Source organism: Venturia canescens, chromosome 6 (assembly GCF_019457755.1).
Source record: "Venturia canescens isolate UGA chromosome 6, ASM1945775v1, whole genome shotgun sequence".
In the NCBI taxonomy this organism is placed as follows: Eukaryota; Metazoa; Arthropoda; class Insecta; order Hymenoptera; family Ichneumonidae; genus Venturia; species Venturia canescens.
Window position 1 is genome coordinate 11,217,475 of NC_057426.1, and position 12,551 is coordinate 11,230,025.

General features: G+C 37.0%; 1 protein-coding gene across 3 annotated transcripts; it reads right to left on the reverse strand.

Moving 5' to 3' along the window:
- Positions 1–380: 380 nt before the first annotated feature.
- LOC122412227 (kinesin-related protein 9) lies at positions 381–12,547 on the reverse strand. 3 transcript variants are annotated; one of them, XM_043421638.1, is made up of 9 exons: positions 12,410–12,547; positions 6,108–6,239; positions 5,758–5,977; positions 4,563–4,874; positions 3,815–4,011; positions 3,575–3,730; positions 3,195–3,483; positions 2,869–2,997; positions 381–1,999 (listed from the first exon to the last, which is right to left on the reverse strand). In XM_043421638.1, the coding sequence occupies exons 2-9, from the start codon at positions 6,176–6,178 to the stop codon at positions 1,703–1,705; spliced, it is 1,671 nt and encodes a 556-aa protein (XP_043277573.1). In that variant the 5' UTR covers positions 6,179–6,239; positions 12,410–12,547; the 3' UTR covers positions 381–1,702. The 3 variants fall into 3 exon arrangements, with proteins under 3 accessions (XP_043277573.1, XP_043277575.1, XP_043277574.1); XM_043421640.1 differs by having other exon boundaries at positions 6,108–6,228; positions 12,410–12,532; XM_043421639.1 differs by lacking the exon at positions 12,410–12,547 and adding an exon at positions 6,422–6,569.
- Positions 12,548–12,551: the final 4 nt, after the last annotated feature.

The window sequence follows — 12,551 nt, forward strand, 5'->3', positions numbered from 1 at the left end:
ATATAATTAAAGAAAAAGAAAAAAATCACAATGATCGTAAATACGCCTGATTTATTAGGAATACCATCGAATCGTTTTCATCCTCGATTGTAATTTTTCTTTTTTACTCATTTTTACGTTACGTGGGTCAGCCTTTTTTATGAATTATTTCAAATTCGTGGACACGTTCCTCCTCATGATCTCAAGGGATTTCGTGGAAAATTGACAATGTAAAGGAAGTTGAGGGTTGATAATTTTTTGAAATTAAAAAAATATTACATTTGTCATTACTTCGTTACACTTGTTTCATCGATTGCTGCAAGTATCGAAAATCTCTAACTTTTCAACATTTCGACCAGATCGTGAGTAGGGTAAGAAATTGCTGTTGTACAAATACGAAAAAAATTTTTTAAATTTTTATTGCGATGTTGATAATAACATTTTCGAAACTATGACAATTCATAAAAAGTTTATTTTCATTTTTTAAATATAATACGCTCGCTTATGTTAATAATTTGATAAATTTTCGTCCACATTCTTCAGTAATAACAGCAACGTAAATACTTAAAAAAAAGTTGTGGACGTTCGCGATGAGATTATGCTAATCGAGTAAATTATGTTGATTTATTCGTTCTCGTGATTCATCTTTTCTGTTTTATTTTCTCTAAACATTTATTCATAATTGAGGAGTACGATTTTTCATGCTTTTTTTTCTCCACGTCTTTGTTCTATGATCTTTGAGACTGTTCATGTCTAACGAATTCAATGAGAACAACGCTTTGAAACTTCAAAATCACAAATTCCACTGTTTTTATGGTTTTTCCATCCACGAATTTCACAATTATTTTGATCATATAGGGAATCGTATATGATCGAATACGAATATCAAATGATAATCCAGTTCAGTCAATATTTTATTGATAATCGTTTCCTATCCATTCATCAATTCACTTTCCTCAAGCCTTGGTCGTTCCTCCATGGGTCTGTATGACCCACAGGGTTCCCAATCGCATAAACTTTGAAAAAATACATAATTTCTGACATCCATATCAACTTTAAACATTTTCTAAAATCCATGTTAATTCGTCGTCAAAAATTTCAGTTTTTACATGGAACCAAACGACTCAACGATGTACCAAGGCTTAGCAAGTAAATCAATTGCTTCTAAACGTACTCCAAACAAAACAAAAATTGAACAACATTCCCAAGCAAATATAATGGTCAGAGGAAACAGGAAATTTTTACATCAAACATTGTTTGTGGCACGAAACTCTGTATCAGTTCATTCGGAATTTTTTTTCCACTCTACCTACGATCGTGGCGAAGATGCATTTTTGGTAAGTGAGAAAAATTCAATGATCATCTGTCAAATTATTTTGTATCGTTTCGTACGTTACGATTTCAATGCGACGCAATTCTCTAACAACTTTGAAGAGAAATATAGTTTTTCATTCTCTAAGCCTAAACTCTCTGAATTAATGAAAAAAAAAGAATTCATTTAATTAGAAAATTAATTTCAGTGCAATTATCGTCAGCAGTCTTGACTATTGTTCTCGTTCGTTGTTTCGAAAAATCGTAATTTTTATTGGAGTTTCTGCCTTTCACTCACGTCCGAATATTTTGCAGTAACAATGTGGTTCGTATAATTCTCTCGAGCTACTCCGCCGACTTCTTGATTACTATTCTAGTGTAAAATTGATGAAGAAAGAAGAAATACTTTCTTTTAATACGACTTAATGTCCTTCATTAATTCAGGGGCGGTTTTGCCCTCCATGTTAGGCTTTGACTTAGGTTGAGCTGCTTCAAGTTCTCTGTAATTTTCCGGCACCGGATGCGGCCCCGGATTACTAAAACCGTTCGCCTTCTCTTGGACCTCTTTGAAGGACTCTCTTATGTTGTCAAGCGCTGCTCCGAGTCCGCTCTTTATTTGATTGAACTCCTGGGTAACCAGCGATAATCTTCCCAAAAGGAAATTCAAGTTTTCGTCGACTTCGGACATACGTTTCGTTATTTCTCCCACCTGAAATATCGAAGAATCCACTATATTACGAGTGTTTAAACGAAATACTCGAAACCAGATATCGTTCAACTGGTCCTTGGAAAAATTGAATTGCAACGCGTTTTTACATTTTTATTAGCTATCTGATCTAAATTTTGCTTCTATTTTTGTACACTATTCTATTTTTTATACACGAAGAGAATTAAATTTAAAAAATTCATGATATTATGGAAGCAAAAATGAGTTTTTCTATATATTAAATGACATTTATTGCTCCAAGTAGAAACTTTTACCAGAGTATTTAGTAAATTTCGACTATCTGCAATATTTACTATTGTAAAACTGAAAATTTCGCAAAATATTTGAGGTCTTATTTGCAGTGGGCGAAAAAACGTGATATTCTTGATTTTTTTCAATAAGAAAATAACTGTTTATGGGGAAAACTGTGAACGACATTAATTAAGACTTGTGTTCATGTACTTGTACAATTTTTTCCGTCAAAAAATGTCTCAAAATAACTCCTTTTTGAGCATCAGCAAGTATACATTCTTCAGACATTGTACTTGAAGAATATCTAATAAAAAAGTTTTCGATTTTTTCGCCCATCGCAAGTGTACGTAAGGCCTCAAAATTTTACAGTGCGTTACATGAACGAATACTTTTCGTCAACTCGTCCCCCCAGTCAAATATGTCACGGTAAATTTTACAGTGAATTTCACGCTAAACACTACCATTTAATTCTGTCCATGTATTTTTAAAAATTTTCCGTACTTTAGTGTCCTCAAATCTTCTCGTTTGTTGATTGTAATTATATTTCAAATAATTTCTATCAAAGAATTTCGTATAAACAGGGGTTCTCAGGTCCAATGAGTTGAAAAAAATGACGTTACCTTGCTCTCCATTCCACCCATTGTCGACGTTGTACCATTCACATAAGCCTCGTTTTGTTTGTGGAGTTTATCGAGAGCTTTAGCACTTTCTGTCATTTGCTGGTACATCACATTTATTTGTCGCCATACCTGTTGCAAAGGAATACAAATTTTCGATGCAATCAACGACTCACTGGTGGGCAAGTAAACAGAAAACGAACAAAAAAAAAAAAAAAAAAATCTGACGATGAATGAATATGGAAAAATTTCGTCAAGCAGCTCCATGCATATGAGAAACTTGATTTATTCGAATTAAAGGATTCTCATGAAAATTGATGAACTTGGACCTGGTTCATTTCTTGCTCCATCTTCGTAGTCAGATTCGCCACTGCACCGTTTTGATTGTCCATAATATCGTTCGATATCCCATCGAATCGTAGGTTCAATGTTTCGTTTATGTTGTTTCCTTGTGCTTTCACGAGGTCACCAACTTCGAGTAGAATTTGGTGAACTCCATACTCGACGCGTTTTTTCGTATCGAGAACGTGATCGGCCATTGAAACCATGACCGATTGGCCCTTCTCAAGACCGTGCAGCTCTTGATTTACTCGCTCAGCGTTATTCGACAAATCCAAACTAGATAAACGTGGAAAAATGAAATGATTACATCATTCAAAAAACAAGTATAAATTAAAAAAATGAAAGTGTACAGTCGATCTTTCGTTACCGCAATTCACTGACGGTGTCTTTCGTCTCGTCTTTGGACTGCATGACTTTGTCTTCGATACTAACGATTCCACGAGTTACGATGTCTTCTATAAAGTGTTTTGCTTCCTGCAGAGCAGACTGTGACTCGTTGTGCAAACTCTTCAGCTCGTTGGCACTGAAACGATAATGAGCAATAAAGAAATCGAATTCTTTGAGTTTTCATGGGGCTTTTATGGTCGAGGAAAACGCTCATAAATACATGGGTATTTGATGAATACGGTCGGTAGTGTCTTCCAGCAGTTCTTTGAGATTCTTCAACATTCGATTCTGCTCTTCGATCGCGGGCCTCGGATCTGGAATTACTTTTTCAGGTATTTCCCTCGATCGTTTATTAGCCTCGTTGAAAACTCTCAAGGAATCCTCGATGTCACCGAGTCGTGCTCCGATTTTGTTTATCTGACATGTTACAAAAAATTCATTTCGATTTTTCTATAATCGCGCCTTTTTCTCAGTTTCGTTTTTCCTTTCCGTCTACATTTTTTCCCCACAAACAATCCTTGTTCAGGGAGTAACGAAAGATTCATTGTCGGTAAAAAATTGACGATTTACCGTTCGCGAACTCCGATGGAGGATCGGAGTGAAAAAGAGACGAGCGATACTTTCGAAGCTACGAAAACTCCAAGAATACTTTTATCTTCGTTATTCTCTCGGGGTATCTAACTTTCACGGATTTTCATGGGAGTCTTTTGGAAAAATTGATTTATCTTTTATCTCAAATTCTGTAAAAGGAACTAAAAAAAGACTTCGGTGTAAGTTTTTTCGACATAAGTTTATTTTATGATTGAAAGTTTTCATTTGTGTTGATTGTTTGTGAAAGATTTGTTGAAAAGAAGAAAATGTGAGGCAACTTTCTTTGGCTTTGGAAAGAACCAAGCGAGCAAGTGATTTTCGTTCGAAAAAATAGTGCTTTTCGAATAATTTTTATGTGATAATAATATCATTCATACTTCGTCGGAGACGACTTGAATTTTGTCTCTCTGCGATGCTGAATCGTCCTTCAGCTTGACGGAAATAGAGTCCAGATCGAATTCCAATCTCGCTACTTGCCCGCTTATCGAAGTTTCAGTTTTATTCAATTTGGCGATTATCATATCGGAAGTTTTGTCGTTTTGAGAGGGCGGTTGCATCATGGGCACTGGACGACTATGAACTTCGGATAATTGTGCCTTGATACCACTCAACCAACCGTCTAAACGATTTTCCAAGTTTTCCAACGTATCAGTAGTCTTTTGTATTTGTATCCTCTCCCGTTCGTCTCTCTGCAAATATTTTCCCATGAATAATACGACGAAGAATATTTTCTTTCTCATTCCAGCCGAACTTATCGGTTTCTAACTATTTCCAAAGAAAAATATTGCCATTGAGTGCCTTCTTTATTTTCTGTTGCTTCTATGCGGCTCGAAACTTTCGAAAATTTTTGCTTCCAAATATAATTCCAAGTGCAAAAACGTACAAGCGCGACTTTCTTTAAGGCCATTTATGCACTTGCGATGGGCGAAAAAATAGAAATTTTTTTTATTACATACTCTTCAATTACAATGTCTGAAGAATATTCTCACCAAATTCCATAAAGATCGGAGCATCAGATTCGTAGCGATTTTTTCGAGCCCGGTGCGCGGGGTCGGCTGATACTTGAATCTTTAAACGCGGTTATCTCAGAATCGTCTTTTTTGAAAAATACCTTTGCGCTAGACACGATTACTAAAAAGCTATTAATCCGATCCGTACCAAATAAATGCCACTTATTTATTATAATAATAGCCCAGGCCTGGACGAAGGATTTCGTATTTTGTTTTGGAAAGAAAATAATTGTAACAAAAAACCGAAAAGTTTAGCACCTCAAAAAATGAATTTTTTGTTAAAACTCTCGGCATTTTTTTTTAAATCAATATTTTTTGCAAATCCTTCGTTCAGGCCCAAGCTACTATTATAATAAATAAGTGGTTTTGATGCTCAAAAAAAAACTGATGCTCAAAAAAAGGTGCTACTGAAATACAGCTTGGGTTGGGCCATTTTGAGAAATTTTTTGATAAAAAAAATTGTACAAGTACACGAACACATGCACTGAATGCACAAAAAAATTTTTAAAATCACGTTTTTTCGCCCGGTGCAAGTGTATATAAGGCCTTAAAAAATATTGACCTGCAATATCGACTGTTCGATCCCATCGATTTTTTCATCGAGTTTATTAAGATGAGACTTCAACGCGTCGACCGATGATATTCTCTTGGACAGTAAACCAATAGCTTTTTTCATTTGTTCGCCGAGCTGACGTTCGCGGACTTCGTGTCTTTCGAGTTTCTCCGTGTTCTCTCGCATCATGTGAACGAGACTGAGCATTGCGTCTTTTATGTCTTCGTGTCTTTGGGAAAAAGTGAAAATAAAATGAGTGCAAGATTATGATGAACGATTCTCAAAAGGCATTGCTCAATATTAATCACGAATCGAAGACCCTCGATCGCTAAATGACGACGATTCTTCTTAAAACTTACGTGATTTCTCTCGAGTAAGAAAAACTGCAGCATATTGCGAGTATGAGGGCAGTCACAGCGCAGAGCCTCATTTTTCAGTGGACGCGAGCAAGACGAGCGTCGTTCACCAAGTGTTTATACACTGAAAGAAATCTAAAAAGTAGAATATTCCTTTGTTTAAAACGAGTGCAAAGCGCTGATATCAAATATCCTGAGATCAAATATTACGAAACTCGATAACAGAGCAATTTCAGTAATTGTATATATAAAAGTGCACGATTAAAAATCACTTTTTCCTCGTTTTATCAAAACGAATCTATTTTCAATGCGATTACCATAAACGATCGACGAGAAAATAAAAAATATCACTAATTCTACGTAAAATAGACGAGCTACGAAGATTAGCTTCAGTAAAAACGTTTCTTCGTAAGACACATAACCGAGCAACACGATACGTATGAAAATGTTTCATGAAAGAAGAAGAAGAAGAAGAAGATGGGTCGAAGAGTGCCACGAGTGTAACGCCTCCTTCAAGTATTCACAAACACACGCGCACGCAGGCCCCTACAAAAATTCACTCGAACTAATCAGAGTATGTGCGAAAGTTTGTGTAGTCGATTTACATACAAAATATATATTCAATAACCCACAGTGTTGGAGATAAGAAGTTACGGGGGTCGTTGAAGATGACCCGTTTGAAAGAAGAGAGCGTTCTTTCCCCGAGCAGCACACTGCCAATCGAGTGTATTATCGCTACTACGATTTTTCGCTAATAGGAGAGGAGCGAAGAGAGGGCTCATAAATGAGTCTTTTTTTATTTAACATTTGTGAGACACTGGTCAAGTGTTTTGAGCATTTTCTGTTGGCGAACGAGTCGTGAAAGATAAAGAAACACAAAAGAAAGAAGAAAAGTGGATGGCTTTGAAGTTCTTCGAAATATTTTTCTCTTTGGCTTTTTCCAACTTAGTTCCTTCTTACTTTTTCATCTTCTTTCCTCTTCTAGGATTCATCGTATCAAAGGTCTTTGCACTCTGCACTCCAGCCAAGATAGAACAAGAAGTAGGAGAGTGAGAGAAAAAATTATCTAGACCTGAATGTATTCAGCGAAATTAGTCCATGCTATTTAACCATCGCCTCGTTCATTTTATTCCTTCCTGTATAGTAATCACAGAAGTTTAATGGCCTGGAAATTCCTCCGGAAAACTTTGGTGCCCTGGAAGAAAAACTGTGCTCCGAGCTGCACGCGCCTTCTGTGCGGTTTTATCTCCTTTTCTCTTTCGCTTATTTTTCTACGCATTATTTTCCCTTTCTCTCTCTCTCTCTCTCTCTCTCTCTCGTTATTATTCCATCTTTTTCTACATAATGTGTCAAGGTCTTTGCCCTGGAGTCTTCCAAGTTCAACGAGGATCGAGGAGATGGAGGAGAGAACAACCGAGACAAGAGGAGAGTGCATCTAAATGCGTCTGGCTCGGTTGAGAAGCTGTTTGAATCAGAGATCACCCTTGTGTGTTTCTTGACTTTATAACGCCGGAGCCTTTCAGTAGCAGAAGAAAATCACGTATGTTTAAAAGGCATACATAAAACATAGCATGTAGTATTCCATGTACGATCTTATATACATGAATATATGAGCATCCATTAATACATTTTGATGTGCGAGTTCAGATGCTTCTGAGGCTTTCTTAGCACAAGCCATGTGGCCTCCAGCTAAAAAGCCATCTGTTTGTATGCATTGCACTGGGCCTCCACACTGCGGAGACTCCGATGAACGTTCATGCTTCGAGATTCAAATGTTGCACTCCCTTTTTTTTTATACCTGCTCTCAGTCAGATTTATCTCACTCCAGCTTCATTTATCCTCGTGTCATCAATTTTTTTAGTCACTTTTTGTAGTACGCTGGAAAGCTGATTGAGCCACTTTTTTTCAGCTCTGATTAACGAAATTACTTTTTTTTACTCAACCCCGAAAGTGGGATGCGTTATTGATGAATGGGCGAAAGGAACGCGTGCTTTTCTGTCAACTAACGCAAACTCTGATAACCCAGTGAGGACAATCGTGTTGGAAATGTTTTTAGAAATTCAACGGACCGCCAAGTGGCTACGGATCTTTGAATTTCAACGATTTTCTCAAAGCGAATAGGACGTCAGGAAAAGTGAGTTAATTCGTCAAATTTCCGTCGTTTTTTCCATCAAAGTTAATGTCAATATTGAATTTCGCTACGTCCACGTATCAACTTCGAGTCACTTGAGAAAAGCGAATATTCATTTGATCATATTTTTAAGGTAGATCATGCCCCAAGGGTCCTATTTTATGGGTGTCTAAATTTGATCGATTTTTACTCCCTGATTAAGGATATAATCACTTTAAATTAATGTCAGAGTTGTTAATTCGAAATTGTAAATAAATTTTTTCAACTCATCTTTTGCCAAATGAAAATACAAGCCTTCGATCAATCGGCGATCCATCACTGACCGAACCCCAAATTTCACTCGTCCCTGGCGAAAATTCTATAGTTTTTATGTAAAAAATCGCATTAGAGAGGACAAAAGGAAAACACAAGGGGAAATGGATCAAGAAAAAAGTATTAATAAAAACAAGGCTGTGATAGGAATGGGCCAAGCCAAGAAGACAAAAAATGCCGAAATAAGAAGACGTGAGGCTATCGAGTGCTCATATTACCAATTTCGTTCAATTTTTAACGTAATATACCTTTATTTTTTTCATTTTTTCCCAAACCTTAATTACATACTTGATTGTTATTGTGTACTTTTTAATAAAATTCGCAAGAACCGTTCATTCGTTACATGGAAAGATGAGCGACGTTTTAAGCACAGTCCCCACAGCCCTGCGCATTTTTCTTCATATTTAAACACGTTTATCTCAATAACCAATAATACGAACCCCTCAAAATTTGATGCGCATGTCAGTCGACTACCCATTTAAACTCCGTGTAAATTCCAACACTTTTTTAAGAAAATGATCCGAGGACAGAGGGCATTTTCATAGGGAATGTCTTGAAGCTTCTGTTTTGTTATAAAATAATCGAATATTGAACCCGCAGATTATTCTCAAGGCTGGAGGAAAAAAACGACACGATTGTACACCATTTCCGCGATTGCTTTTCAATCTAGAGAATATAGGAAACTTCAACAACGAGTTTCCTCCAGCGTTATGACAACTAATATTTGTACCGGAACGTTCTCTCAGCAGAAATACTTGTTTCTGTCTTCAAAGAGCAGTGCTCTGGGTCACAAGGCTAAAGTACGTAAATCGAGAGTGACATGTTTATGTCGATTGAGGAGAGGGTAGAAATATATTAGAATTAATGTCGCTCCACAGTCACCAGCATCTTCTTTGAACAAATCTTCACACGAAAGTACGTTTCCTCGACGTACGTTGACGGAGATTGCTTCAAACTGATATTCTCTGAAGCCTCTGCGATTGGATACGGACCAATTAAGTAAAGCGGTTCGTACTTTCCTCAAGAAGGAAGTGGAGGAATGGCTCGAACACATGAAACGCGTTGAGCCTTTCAGTATCGTTTTATATTTGGGCACTTGCCTCCTTTCGCCAAGCCCCAAATGGACCACGTGTGATCATCGGAATATTCGTTACCAGGAATCCCCGCCGGACCAGACTCGAAAGACTGACAGCTAATGCATCTCGGTTCGAAGTATTTTATCTCAAAATACATCATCCCAATTCCCCTCCGAACAAGAGTCTCGTGAATGCATTTCTCATTTATCAGTTTAATTTCAACAAAACCACACCAATTATCGACATCGACCCCGGGGTGCCTGCCTCCGGGTCCATCTTCTGACAATCGTTTCCCACATTTTTTCGAATGAGGAAAATCCCACTCCCCCTTCATTTTCGAATGATAAAATTCCTACTCGGACACATTGAAAACGCTTTTTAATTCCAGCTCGTAATGAGCTTCAATGAAAGCTTCATCGTATCATTATCCAGCGGAAATGCAAAATTACTCAAGGCAAACGTGCCTCAATTTACATCGAAGCTCCAGATGCAAATAGCGAGGAGAACAAATTAAGATTGAGCATCCTAATCAATATTATACTCTTCAATTATACTCTCGTTGCCACTCAAGAGGAATATTCACTACTGTCTTCTTCCTCCGTGTAGTTATAGCATGGCATGTAGATTACTCCAAAGACCATAAGTACGTAACGCTATTCCAGTGCTGATGAAATTGATTGCACTCTGCATTACATAGCCATGGAGACGAGGGAATCTATTAATAGAGCTTCAATAAAGATGCTTTTGTAGTTTGCGCACTGGCGCAGAGTTTACGTCTCGCCAGAGGGAATAGACATTCGCGAAAACATTAACAACATTTCGAGTCACGAAGAAGACCAGTTTTCATCTCATTTCAGTGACGAAAGAAAACAAACAAACAAAAAAAAATCATTCAAACGAGACGAAACGAGATGAAAGCCTGCGGCATGTTTTTCGATCACCGGATCACGCGGCAACTCAAATATTCCCATTTTTTAAGGGGTCTACCCTGTTCGGAATTTTAAAAAAATCCATTTTTTTTATTGCAATTTTCCAAAGTGTACACATTTAAAAGTATGATACTAAAATTTCATAAAGATCTGAGCGCTCCAAGTGTACTTTTGAGCGACGAGCGACTTGACTGTCTGCGCGCGCAATACGCACCGGGCAGTGCGTTAAACGCGTTTTTCTCAAAATTACGTATCGGACGGCTCGTTGATAAAATCTCCGAAACTATTCAACCGATCCTTACCAAAATTTAACCACGTGTTCTTTACGACCGTTGCTGTAGCGCATATCATGCGAATTTTCAAATCTTTAGTGGGACTATTTTTTCTTTGGAAAAAGCGACGAAAAAGACGTGCTTTTTCGTGGTTTTTTGAAAAATGGCCGGCATTTTGTAATTTTTGAAAAAATCAAAAATCGTATGAGACGCGCTGTAGCCATTTACCTATTGAATCTAAAACCAATTTTTGTTTATCCGATCGTCCATTCCACAGATTTTATCAACAGCGCGAACCCATTTTTTTTAAGATCTGGCTTCTTCCCCCATTTTTCTGTACGAAAACTGAGTGAAATAAAAATAAAAAAAATTTGTTGCGTATTTTAAGAGTGCATTTTTTCGGCCTAACACTTTTTATATTCATAATTTGTACCTGTCAAAAAAATTCGTGAAAATAGTCTTTCTTTGCCCGTCTATTTAGGGTAGACCCCTTAATAATGGAACGGAAATCAAATCAACGATGTGAAAAAAAACAAACTGCGAAAAAGTTTCGCCTAAATTGCATTGAATTGCGTTGAAAATGTTCTTTTTTTCAATCCCCTTAATTGGTTCGATAATTCCGCTGAATTTTTGTCTCGAACGTCTCGAGCGTCGATACAGTTTTTTAAATCAGAATCCTTATGGAAAAAGTATGGACAATTAAATGGAGCCAGAAATAACTAATTTATTTTGTGGATTGGTTAAAACGACTCCGATTTTTAGCAGAAAATGTTCGTCGTTTGGGTTAATTAAGAAGATTCAATGATAGAAAATTTTCCTTGTTTTTCGATAGCGAAGAAATTGGCGCACAGTGAAATTGTTTTCGGTCAACATTTAACGAGGAAAGTCGTTTTAAATCATTTTTGCGACAACGTTTTCATATCATAGGATTTAACTCCAGAAGCGGCTCGTGCAAGGGTCAAGAATCAGGGGGAAAAGTCGAATACTCGGCTCAAAGAGAAAGCGAGAGTGAATCTTATTTTTAGTCGACGAACGTGCCTTAATAACGAAAAAATGGCATGGAACGAATGACATTTTTCTCGTGAAAATCGGACAAGAAATTTTAATTATTAATTTATTTACGAATCGGATAAATTTGGGGGTTTTTATGACGATGCATCCAAGTAATTTTATCATTTCGACTCTTCGAACTCGATAAATATTAACCGAATTGAAAAATAATAAATAACGCGCGATTCAAATAATCGAAAAACCAGAGGCCGCGCCAACTTCCTCACTTTTTTCCGTAGTTGTACGGTTTCGAATACTTTTAGTTGGAAGTGTATACAAATCTACTTTTAGGAAAAAAAAATACCATTCTTATATGCTTTTTTTCGAGCCAGGAGCCATTCAAATGGATAAGAGGCTTCAATGAGTCGAGCGATCGAAATAACAGTGTACTTTGTGAGCAAACGTATTAAGAAAAATTGTGCAAATATGTTTGATCGTTACGCGTAATTTGAAGAATTTGGCATTGACAGACTTTTTTATTTCGTTATACTATCGGAGATTCTGACAGTGTTATTTTCATATGAAATTAACTTACCCCGTTGTGGTACGATCGTAAATATTATTCGTTGATTCTCTCCGTGTGTACGCGACTCGAAGACTGTTATCCTAGTGCGTTGCAGCGAGGACTGAATGCTGTGTTGATTAGGGAACTCTTGGATTGGGGATTTTGAAAAAAG

Coding starts and splice junctions, on each gene's coding strand:
- LOC122412227 (XM_043421638.1), bottom strand. CDS start 6,178: ATGAGGCTCTGCGCTGTGACTGCCCTCATACTCGCAATATGCTGCAGT. Junction 5,978..6,107: donor TCTTACTCGAGAGAAATCAC/GTAAGTTTTAAG, acceptor TTTTTCCCAAAG/ACACGAAGACATAAAAGACG. Junction 2,998..3,194: donor TGGAGCAAGAAATGAACCAG/GTCCAAGTTCAT, acceptor CCTTTGCAACAG/GTATGGCGACAAATAAATGT.